Source organism: Nyctereutes procyonoides, unplaced genomic scaffold (genome assembly GCF_905146905.1).
Source record: "Nyctereutes procyonoides isolate TBG_1078 unplaced genomic scaffold, NYPRO_anot_genome, whole genome shotgun sequence".
Taxonomy (NCBI): Eukaryota; Metazoa; Chordata; class Mammalia; order Carnivora; family Canidae; genus Nyctereutes; species Nyctereutes procyonoides.
In genome coordinates, this window is record NW_026575137.1 from 10,730,070 (window position 1) to 10,742,178 (window position 12,109).

Consider the following 12,109-nt stretch of genomic DNA (forward strand, 5'->3'; position numbering starts at 1 on the left):
TTGATATCTACAAATAAATATGTGTGTGTTACAAAGCGCAACGTCGTGAACGCCCATGAGCTCACCACTCGGTCCAGGAACGAGAATATCACCATTAAACCGCAGTCCTCTACTTAATCCCCGTCTCATCCCCCAGCCTCTGCCTGCCTCCCCCAAGTAGCTTTCCTGAATTTTGAATTCATTATTCTGCTTCAAAAGGGCTTTTCCGGGCAGCCGGGGTGGCTCAGCGGTTTAGCACCGCCTAGAGCCCAGGTCGTGAGCCTGGAGACCTGGGATTGAGTCCCTCGTCGGGCTCCCTGCATGGAGCCTGCTTCTCCCTCTGCCTGTGTCTCTGCCTCTCTCTGTGTCTCTCATGAATAAATAAAATTTAAATAAGGGGGGGAGGGGCTTTTCCCTGTTTGATCTGTTTTTAAACAATATATCGTTTAGTTTTGTTTTTGAGCTTTATGTCGTCTGTCACACCTTTCACTGCAGTATATTGCATTGTGTGAAGAGTACTTTTTTTTTTTGTCAAAGACCTGGATTGTTTGCAGGTTTTTTACTAAGACAGCACAAGGCAGAGCTATGCACATTCATGCACCTGTCCTGTTGCTCATACGTACGTGTAAGTTTAGGGTTTAAAATGTAGACACTAAATTTGTATGTGCATTTGTGTGTAGGGGAAAAAAAGCCTGGGTGAAAATACAGTCCATTTTTGTTTTTTGGCTTTTGGCTCATCTGAGTCTTCCAGCAAACCCACAGCAGGACCCCGTGAGTGTTGGAGCACACAGGTTGTAGTGCAGACCGCAGGGGAGCTGGGCGGGTGGACTGAAAGGCTCGACATGCCTCTTAGGACCATGCCGTGCAACACTAAGTGGCTTCTCTGTTTATTCAAGTTACCAGAATAAATTAAAAAGTACGAATTAATAAAAAGAACTGAAAACCATAAAATAAAGAGCCTGGCCCATCACCATCTTTTCCATCCTGCTCCCTAATCCCCACGAAAGCTTAAGATCAAGTTTTGTGTGACGGGGGAAGTGTGGGGTGACACTTACAGGGGCCCGCAGTGGTTCTCCGAGGCAGCACATTGTTTTCTAGCAAGAACATGGAGACTCATTAAACTTTTCCACAAAATAAGTTTTTAAACAACTTACGCTCGTCCTCATGGCACAGTATGTGTGTGTGTGTGTTGGGGGGGGAGGTGGCATTCATTGTCCGTGATTGAGTACATTGTGTGTAAAACAAATTATAAACTTATGTTCTATAAATCATGATCAGAGTTGGCTTGATATTTCTAGTACTCGCTCTTGGATCCTGCCTTACTTGGTCTGATAGAAACTTCTAAGATGTCTTTATTTTCTCTCTGCCCTTTAAAATTCTCATTTAAATTCAGGGAAACTAAAATAGCCTGAATACTTACAAGTTTTCTTCAGTTTCTTTAAAAAACTTAGTAATTCTATTACCTAATGGCCATTATTCTCCTTTTCCAGGTTGCCCTGGAGAACTATTTAAAGAGGATCCAGCAGGTGGATTTTGACATATTCCACCCGTCTTTACAGCAGAAGGATACGCTACTCCCCTTATCACTGTATATTCAGTCGTGGAGAAAAAGATATTAAAGTAACTTTACGGCGCTGCTCTTTACTTTTATTTTTTTAGTCTGGGAGTTAGGGCTCTTGTTTACCAACAACAGGACCTGGCTGTTGACTTCAGGAAGTAACAAACCTTTAGGATGGGTGTGTGACTCTCAGACTTGAGCCGTTGCCGGGCAGGGTGCCCATCCAGTGCTGCGGGGATCCCCCAGAGGGGCACGGTCAAGTCCGGTCCAGTCCCCCGTGGCCACACGGAGGCTGCAGGCTGTGCCCCAGCCACCAGGGGGCAGGACTGGGACCGTCTCTGTCCTGACCTAGAGCGAGGGCAGGAGCGCTAGTGCCCTGGTGCCCAGTGGAGTGGCCCCAGCTCGGGGGCTGTGCCTCCACCGGGGTCAGGAGGAGCCTCTCCGGCCCAAAGTGCCCCGTTACCATGCCGTGAACCTTCACCCGTGGAGGCAAGCTCCCGTGGTCCAGGGCCGGAGCCCTCGCTGGGCGTTAGGTGTGGCTGGGCTGAGGGCCGCCGCTTCTAAGCCGTGGCTCTGCTCTCCGCCCTTCAGCATCATGATCGCGGCCCAGATTGAATCCACACGTGCACTGGTCACACGGCCACAGTGGAACCGAGCAGTCGTCAAGGGGGCACTGCTGGGGCACCCGTCGGGGGAGCGTCTGCCTCCTGCCCAGGCCCTGACCCTGGGTCCAGGGATCCAGCCCACATTGGGCTCCCTGCTGGGGGTGGGGGCCTGCGTCCCCGTCTGCCCCTCCCTGTGCTCGTGCGCTAAGATCATTAAAATCTTTTTAAAGGTAGGGGAGGGGGATCCCTGGGGGGCTCAGGGGTTTAGCACTGCCTTTGGCCCAGGGCGTGATCCTGGGGTCCCGGGATCGAGTCCCACGTCAGGCTCCCTGCATGGAGCCTGTTTCTCCCTCCACCTGTGTCTCTGCCTCTCTGTGTCTCTCATGAATAAATAAAATTGTAAAAAAAAAAATAAAAATTAAAAATAAAAGGGATACTACATTTTTTGAAAACTAGTGTAGTGCTTGAGCTTTCCAGTGATAAACTCTGTGCTGTATACTCGTCAACCTTCTCATTTGATATTTAAAAAGAAATAAGGATTGTCTGGGGACTTCAGAATTTCTAATCATAAAATACCTACTGATCGCAGAACACAACTGCGGGCGCTGCTGGCACCGCGGGCTGTCCTCCGCCCGCCAAGGCCCCCTTCCTGCGGGCCTGTGTCCTCCCAGCGCCCCCTGCTCCCCTGCTCTTCTGTCTGCCTCTCCCAAACCTGCGATCTGAATCCCCGCCGGCTTAACACACCATCTTTGCAGATAAAACTCGACCTGGGAGCTGCCTGAGGGTGAGCGTACATTGTCGGATGCGTCGTGGGCCCTCCCGCCCTGGGTGGCGTCTGGTCCAGAGCAAGTAGAGGCTGAGCCATGGGCCGCGTGCCTGCGCACATCCGCGCACTCTTACACTCCTAGTTGGCCCCGACGCCAAGGGAATATCCTCTTGTTTAATTCTGTGGCTTTGGAGAGGCAAGCGCCAGGACACCCTGGGCCCTGGGACGCTGAGCTCAAGGGTCCTAGACCCAGGAGGCGCCGCCCGGCTTGTCTGCTGAAGTCCGGCCGCGGTCAGTGCTAAGCATCTCGGTCCCCGTCTGATGGCCTTACACAGAACGGTTTGAAGGACGTGGATCAAAAAATAAAAATAAAAAAAAAAACCCGACATGGATCACTGGACTCTTCGCCGGCTCAGGCGCCGATTTACTAGTAACTAAACTTCACAATACCCTCTGAGCCGTTCTAAATTTGATGCTTAAAAATTTGGATGAACCACTGTTTCCAGTCTCCTCGAGATTAAAACGGGGTCTTGCTCAGGACACTTACTGCCCTATTGACTTCATGGCACAGAAGACGCTCCCTGGATGGGGCCAACATCATTTAATTTTTAGGATTTTTTTTGGGGGGGGGGCGTTTCAAAGGATCCGATACATGTCCAAACCCTTGAAGATGCGTTTTGCTCTTGCCCATGTGAAGAGCAACGGATAGCACGTTAGGCACGAACTGCAGATTAACCTCGATGTAGGTGAACTTACGTGTCCTTATAAAAACAGGTTTTGAGTCATTCCTACTCGGCAGTTTCCTTCCTCTCTTTTTGATTAAATGTCCCCTTTTCACAAAATGAAATTGCTCCCGAGGCTAACACGCAGCTGAGCGTAAATTTGGATCCGTGGCAGCTCTGCCCCCCCTTATCCACTGATCTTCGCGGAGAGGTAAGTCTTTATTTCCAAAGGATGGAACCGCCTCGGAGACGTCAAGCTCACGGTCACGTAGCCATCGGAACTGGGGTTGGATGCCGAGCCCGCAGCCCTTCTGTTGGATGCCGGCGCCTGTGTTTTTTACCGTTCTCGAGATCTTAAACCGCCAAGTTTAAAAGCGCACGGGCACAGCTTTTCTCCGAAGTATGACTGTAGGTCTTCCGGGTACAAAGTAGGTGAAAAGGTGTAGTTCTAGCCCCAGAGTAGGTGAAAGGGAAACAAACAGGCGACGGAGATGGGCACCAAGCGCTGGGCGCGGGCCGGTCCAGGAGAGACCTGTCGCCACTTCGGGCTCAGGAGGTGGCGTGAGCCCCGTCAGGCCGGCTGAGTTGGAGCCCGAGTCTGGGCAGGGGTGTAGACGCGGGGAGGCCCAGCTGCGGGAGCAGTAGGAGCGAGGCCGGGGGCGAAGTCGACAGCCGAGGTCAAGGCTCCTGGTGTTTTGCTTTGACGGAAGTAAAAACCACGTCACGTTCAGAGTTCTTGGGAAAGTCTGTGAATGAAACGTGGCCACATCCCTGGGCCAGTGCAACATCTGCGTGAAGATCAAAGGGTTGGGACTTAGCTTTTCACCACAGCCCCGAGGGCCTTGCATTTGCTTCAGCTCTCGGAAATCGGATTTCTCTAAAGACGCTGGCCCAGTAACCCGTCGCCTTGGCCAGAAGGAGCCACACGCCGGTAAACGTCACGGAGACACTTGCTGCAAACAAAACATCCCGCTTGTACCCGTAAGGAGGACTCAGCAAGAACCCACTAATACCCCGAGCTGGGGGCGGGGGGCTCCCCGGAGTCGCGGGGCCTTCCTGGGCCAGCTTCAGCCTCCGAGGGGGAGCTGAGACCTTCACCCGGACACAGGGACACATGCAGGGCGCGGGGTTCTGCTCAGGAACCAGCAGAGGCGGGACGTGTGTGTCGCCTGCCACCAGCACCGTGTCTGCCAAGGAGGAGGCCTGCTGGGCGGCCACATGGCCCGTTAGCATTGGAAGCGGGATAGGGACCTTTCAAGGGCTTCGGTGCGCAGCGGCAGCCGCCTTCAAGCTCGGAGAGGGTGGGCCGGGGGGCCTGGGGGTCCAGACCCCCTGCGGGACCTCAGCGACGTCCGGGACCCTGGCCTGCTGCGGCCCGTTGGTAAATGGGCCAAGTGGGGCCTGTCCGTGCCCGCGACGGGGAGGCGACGGTGAGTAACCCCCGCACGGAGCCCAGGTCGGGGACTTGGTGCTGCCCTGAGCCGGCGAGTCCGTGTCCGTGTCCGCGGGAGTCACGCCCCGGCCTGGACCCAGCGAGGCCCGCAGGCCCGGGTGCTTGGCAGGTGCGGGTCCGTAGGAGCGAGACACTGAGTGTGCACGGACGGTACCCCCTCGGCCTGGGCCCGGCCCGTGTGACTCACTCACCCTCCGAGCTCCCGTGGGTGCTGGAGAAGCTGTGTATGTGGGGTGCCGGGTGATGTCCTCCTGGAGCTGGCCTGCAGCGCAGCACCCTTCCTGCGGTGGACCACCCCTCCTGCGGCGCAGCACCCTTCCTGCGGCACAGCACCCTTCCTGCGGCGGAGCACCCTTCCTGCAGCAAAGCACCCTTCTTGCAGTGCAGTACCCTTCCTGCAGTGCAGCACCCTTCCTGTGGTGGAGCACCCTTCCTGCGGCAGAACACCCTTCCTGCGGCGCAGCACCCTTCCTGCAGTGGAGCACCCTTCCTGCAGTGGAGCACCCTTCCTGCGGCACAGCACCCTTCCTGTGGCACAGCACCCTTCCTGCAGTGGAGCACCCTTCCTGCAGTGCAGCACCCTTCCTGCGGCACAACACCCTTCCTGCGGCGGAGCACCCTTCCTGTGGCGGAGCACCCTTCCTGCGGCAGAGCACCCTTCCTGCGGCGGAGCACCCTTCCTGCAGCGGAGCGCCCACACAGTGATGGCTGTCCACGTGCTCCCTCTCCCCGAGTTCTCAGCGCAGACCAAGTTGTAATCATCCTTCCACTTGCCCCAGGACGTGCCCCGACGCCCGTGCTGCCCCACGCAGCTCTGCAGTCGGGATGGCGCGGGGCTGGGCTCTGGGGGCGCCCAGGGCCACACGGCAGGTGCCGCTCCCACCGCGAAGCGCGTGTGAGGACGGAGGGGAGGCAGGCACCTGCAGCTGCTTGCACCTTACGACTGGGCATGAAATCTGAAAATTAATACTTGCAAGCGGCCCTGGTACTCCTAGTCGTGTATACGCTGCGGGGTGTGGGGGCCGCAATGCCGGTGTCCCGTTGCCTGGGGTCAGCAGCACCTCTCGGGGCAGACGCGAGCTGCAGCGTCTTCCTCGGGTGACTGCTCGTCCCCCTACAAATACGGTTTCCCAACAAGGTACCCGTTTCTCATCAAACAGTCCTGCCTGGGTGCACTGTGTTTTCCCTTTTTATTTTTAATCACGATTAATCTCCCAGCTGCTTAGTTACATAATAATATCCTGAGTGTTTAAACACAGGCCCGTGGATTAAATTTCCCCGAGAGCTGTTTAAAACCACAGGATCTGTGATGGGGGCCGCAAAGATTTTTTTTTTTTTTTTTTTTTTTTTTTAGGAAGTCAAAGCTTTGAGAAGCTATCTCACTATCCCTTAATTTCTTGCTGCAGTGGTTTTACCCTATGTTGATCTCCTAAGGTGACAGACAAGTTGAGAAAGTTGTCAGTCAACATAAAGATGCTTCCTCCATTTCTTTGTAAGTTACTGCACGTGGTTGTCACAGATCTGTTTGGGTTTTGGTTTGGAGGAATGAATGTATCACACACTCTTTCCTGGGACAGATTTGGGTTTTGTTTTAATTAATGTGCCCTTTCTTTCTTTCTTTCTTTCTTTCTTTCTTTCTTTCTTTCTTTCTTTCTTTCTTTTTAAACACAAGTAATGTGCATGTGCTCCTTGCAGAAATATCGGGAAAAATAAATAGAAAAGCGTGTAAAAGGAAAATATTTTAAAAATCAACTCTAATTTTACTAGGTAAGGGATGACCACCATTACCATTTTCCAGTTTTTTCCTCGGCATACAAAACAGACAAAATTGATATATCCCACATGCTGTTTTTTTCAGTCTGCATTTTACCTTAGTAATACGATGTAAAAAGATCCTAGAGAAATATGCTTGATTCTTATTCTATAGAGTGTTGATTTAGTAGGAATATGTTCTCTCTCTTATTTTGCAATTATGATCTCAATTGCATCTAAGGCCTTCAGCCTTACCAGACGAACCTTCCCTTGAATGACCAAATAAAAGCGGTATAGACCACCCCCCATGGGATGCCCGGTGAAAAGCCAGCATCATAACCTTCCCCGATATCTATAGGATCTCCAGGGTAGAATGAAAACACAGGACTTAATATTTCTGTCCCTTCTCCATGCCGCCTCATTTGCCTGTCTCTTTTCATGGATGGATGTGAACACCTTGTCATGTATTTGAAAGCCACCTGTTTATCCTTTAATTCTTTATATTCTTTGCCCACTGGAAGATTATAAAAAAAAAACACGTTTCTCTCACAATTTCTTTTCATGTTTTGTGTTTTGATTTTCTTTTACATGTGAACCCACATGAAACGGACGTGAAGCAGGATGTGAAGCACGGATCCACAGATGGTTGCCCACGGAAACTGGTGCCATCGGCCACGTTAAGCACACACTCAATTCCCAACTTGAATGTGAAAAGGGTACTTTTTAAAAAGATTTTATTTATTCATGTGACAGAGAGAGAGAGAGAGAGAGAGAGAGAGAGAGAGAGAGAGAGAAGGCATGAGTGTGGGAGCAGAGGGAGAGGGAGACGCAGAGCCTGATGCAGGACTCGATCCCAGGACCCTGGGATCAATCACGACCTGAGCCAGAGGCAGACGTCTGCCTGACTGAGCCTCCCAGGGGCCCTGAAGGGTATTTTAAATAAATTAGAGGAGGTCACTCCTTCCAACTCCCCCTTTGTTACAAGCACAACAACACTCTCTGAGTCCTGGGCGGTGACTGTCCGCGTCTTACATGCTTCTAAGGCATCTTGACCTTTTTGTTTGCTTTCCCTCTTGGTTCTGGGCAGGCACAAAAGAAAACAGGGTTTTCATTTGGTTTCCTGCCGCGTTAGGTGGGACGCGAGCCGTCCTAGGAGCAGCGGCGGGGTGCAGGGCGCCACCCCGGAAGGGACGCATGCCCATCATTTAGCTCCATCTAAACCAGTATTCATTTAAATGAGATGTCACGATTCACTTAGTGTGGATGGAGCCGGTGCCAGGAGGACCGCCTTCCCCACTGGAGCCACCGCCGTCTCCTGTGTCCATTCACTGTTCCGGGAGGAGATGCCGGTGGGACCTGTTCTTCCCGGGCCGGGCCGGCGCCTGTGTGCAGCTGCTCAGCTCACCCCTTCACTAGTCCTGGGGGGCAAGTGCTTGTTCCTTGCCATGAGCGGGGCCGAGAGGGGGAGAGGGGGCGAGCAGTAGGCCAAATTGGTGCTGTGCTGCCCGAGCGGGCGTCGGAGGCACAATGACGCCGTGGGGGCCTCCGGTGTCAGGGCGCCCCTGACCCACCCAGCGGGGTCGGGGCGGGAACTGAGGCCCAGGACAGACACCACGTGGCTCCCACCAGAGGCAGCGGCACCTGGGCACCTGCGCTGGGCCTGCTCCTGGAGGGTCCCCAGGAGACGCACTTGGAGGGATGGAGAAGCAGGAGAAGAGAGGAAACGGGGCAGGCGTGGCTCTGAGGGATGACTGCTTCGTGGGAGGGCCACTGCCCGTCCTGGCCACCAGCACGCAGCAGCCCGGGCCCCGCCGGCTCCTCAGCGGCCCCCAACGCCCACGCGGGGACCGACACGTTGTTTTCCAGGGCCAAGGGCATCTCCTCATCACTGGTGACTTTTCTCCCACAATTAAGTGGAAACAGTTCATTCGGCTCTTCCTCTGTCCGATCTCTCTTTGTTCACGAAGACAAAGGAGAAGGGTCCTTGTGTGTGTCTTGATTTTTCAATTTTTAAAAAATATTTTACTTATTTATTCATGAGACACACAGAGGCAGAGGGAGACAGACCGAGGCAGAGGGAGAAACAGTTCCCTGCGGGCAGCCCGATGCGGGACTCGATCCCGGGACCCCAGGGTCACGCCCTGGTTGAAGGCAGAGGCTCAACCACTGAGCCCCCCAGTGGCTCAACCACTGAGCCTTAAGTGTTTCAATCTTGATGCCAACTGCCCAGATGGGAGTTTATTTTTTCCAGGGACATTTCTGGGATGTAACTCATTTGATATATAGTCGTAACTTAAATCACTAATCGGATCGACGTGACACGTCCTGTTTGGAGTCTTGTCTTCCGTGAACCAAGGAAACCACACGGGGGAGCAGGGAACGCACTTCTATGTTAACTGTGACCCCCTCCAGGGGACCCCTGGGTGGCTCTGCTGTTTAGCGCCACCTTCAGCCCAGGGCGTGATCCTGGAGTCCCAGGATCGAGTCCCACGTCGGGCTCCCTGCATGGAGCCTGCTTCTCCCTCTGCCTGTGTCTCTGCCTCTCTCACTGTCTGTTTATCACAAATAAATAAATAAATCTTAAAAAAAAGTGTGACCCCCCCCTCCCCGGGACAGGCCTCGTCATTCTCCCCAGCAGACAACAGCGATCTCTTGTGCTACGTGGTCACTACTTCATGCACATCACAGTACGCGGGTGGTTCCAACTCCTTGTTCTCTACACCTGGAATGCATTGCCCAGGGAGATTTGTTAAAAAAAAAAAAAAAAGATGAATTAGTCCCTCAGCAACTGGATGCTGTGTTAGGGGCTGGGGAAGCACAGATATCTGTGATGCCACAGCACCCCTTGTCCTGCCCACAGCTTGGTTTTCATGAGCCTTCTAGTAAATTCCTCCCTTTCGCCTATGCAAGTTTGAGTTGAATTTCCATCACTCATAGCCACGGTGGTCCTGGCCACGGAGGGGCTGAGAGCGTGAATGAAGGAATGAGATGTACGTGCCACGTCCCTGGCCGAGGAAAAGGCCCAACCACCAGCTGGCGGCTGTGTGACCCCGGTGATCCAGTTTGTGCTCACGAGTGTGCATGCCCGGAGAAGGCACACGACCAACTCCCGTCACAGCCACTGTACAGGTGCTCTAGGTAACACACGCGATTGCCCATGGAGGTAGGACATACAAGGGGCGCCCACATGGCGCCGTCAGGTGGGCGACCAGCTCTTCATTTTGGCTCAGGTCATGATCTCGGGGCTCGGCGGGGGGCTCCTCGCTGAGCCTGGAGCCTGCTTGAGGTAGTCTCTCTCTCCCTCTGCGTCTCCCCCCCCCCCCGCCCCATTCTCTCATGCTGTCTCTGGCATAAATGCACGAATGAGGGAGTGAATGAACGAAGGAACTAGAACGTGCATAGTATTAGTTAGGAAAGAGCATTCAGGCTGAAAGAGGGGAGCTTCCAGGAAAGCAATATTTTGGCCAGTCTTTTATGAAAACACCTGTGAATGTGACAACGTCTCTCTAAGTCCAGATAGACAATTTTGGTTTGCTTAAAGCATGTGCTCCCCTGTCTTGGGTTGCTGCACCCATCTTCGGGAAGGGAGGAAAGGAGTTACCCGTCGTGGCAGATGAGATGCAGTCAACATCAACGGGTAATGAAAGTGAGATAAAATGTAAATCTTCGCTTTTGATAAATTAGCTCCAATATAAACCCCATTGTTATTCCTAAATATTCAAAGGGCCAAGAGAGTCTTTTTTTAAATTGTGAAATTCACATACAACCCTATCTTGGCATATGTCCCACGAACAAGTTGAAAAGACTGTTTTCCGCTGTTTTGGGGGCGGAGTGTTCTCTAAAAGTCAATTAAATCCCGATCCTCGATGATGTTCTCCGTCCTCGCTGACTCGTTGTCCAGCTGCTCTCTCAACTGTAGCGAGAGGGATGTAGGATCCTCCAGCCCTGATCGTGGATTTGTCCCCTGATCCTTTTCACTCTAGCACTTTTTGCTTCACATATTTTGTGTCTCATTGTTTGGTGCTTCATCGTATTTAAGGTTGCCGTGTCTCCTTGGTAGATTAACCCTTTTGTCATCACACAATATGCCTTTGTGAGTAAATTTCTTCACTGTGAAGTGTACTTTATTGATATTAGTATAGCCACTTCCGCTTGCTTTTGACTCATGTCTGCATGATATGTCTTTTTCTATCTTTTTACCTTCAACTTAACTATACAGGAGTTTCCTGTAGACAGCATTCAGTTGGGTTACATTTTCTAGTTCATTCTGCCCATCTCTGTCTTTCTATTGATGGAGTTAGGTCATTTGCATTTTGAATGATTTTTATTTATTTATTGAGGTATAATTGACATACAGTGTTCTCTTACTTCCGGGTGCACAACATCGTGATTTGACAGTTCTGTGTGTTATGCTACGCTCGGCCTAATGATATAGTCACCGCCTGTCACCACGCAATGTTATTGCATTTATTATTGACTATTCCCTATGCTCGACTTTTCATCCCTGTGACTTATTTTATAAATGGAAGTTTGTAACTCTTTTTTTTAAGATTTTATTTATTTACTTGTGAGAGACACAGAGAGAGAGAGAGAGAGGCAGAGACACAGGCAGAGGGAGAAGCAGGCTCCATGCAGGGAGCCCGACGTGGGACTCGATCTCGGGTCTCCAGGATCACGCCCTGGGCCGAAGGCGGCGCTAAACCGCTGAGCCACCCAGGCTGCCCAAGTCTGTAACTCTTAATCCCCTTCACCTATTTCCCCAACCAGGTTCCAACTCCTCTCCACTAAAAACTATTTTGTTCTCTGTATTTCTGATTCTGTTTCTGTTTTATTTTTTAGATTCCACATATAAGTGAAATTATATTGTATTTGTCTTTCTCTGACTTAATTTACTTAGCTTCTTACTTTCTCGGTTCACTCATATTGTTGCATATGGCAAGATCTTATTCTTCTTATGGCCAAGTAATACTCCATCGATGACTATACCACGTCTTCTAATCCATTCATCTATTTCTAAATATTTGGATTGCTTCCATATCCTCGCTATTATAAATAATGCTGCGATAAACATTGGGGTGCATGTATCATTTTGAATTAGTGTTTTGTTTTCCTTGGGTAAATACCCAGTAGGAGAATTACTAGATTGTATAGTATCATATTTTCAATTTTTTGAGGAATCTCTGCGCTGTTTTCCACACAGGCTGCACCAATTTGCATTCCCACCCACAGTGTACAAGGGCTCCCATTTCTCCACATCCTGACCAATGCTTGATT

The 12,109-nt window shown here is 51.6% G+C and overlaps 1 protein-coding gene across 4 annotated transcripts in view; it reads left to right on the plus strand.

Moving 5' to 3' along the window:
- The window catches only part of NDUFAF6 (NADH:ubiquinone oxidoreductase complex assembly factor 6), a 31,436-nt gene extending 29,813 nt beyond the window's left edge, over nt 1-1,623 (plus strand). For all 4 annotated transcript variants that reach the window (XM_055303339.1, XM_055303340.1, XM_055303341.1 and 1 more), the window contains one exon: nt 1,470-1,623. In XM_055303339.1, coding sequence (XP_055159314.1) covers nt 1,470-1,598 — 129 coding nt within the window. In that variant the 3' untranslated portion in view covers nt 1,599-1,623. The remainder of the gene's footprint in view (nt 1-1,469) is intronic.
- The last annotated feature ends 10,486 nt before the right edge of the window (nt 1,624-12,109 follow it).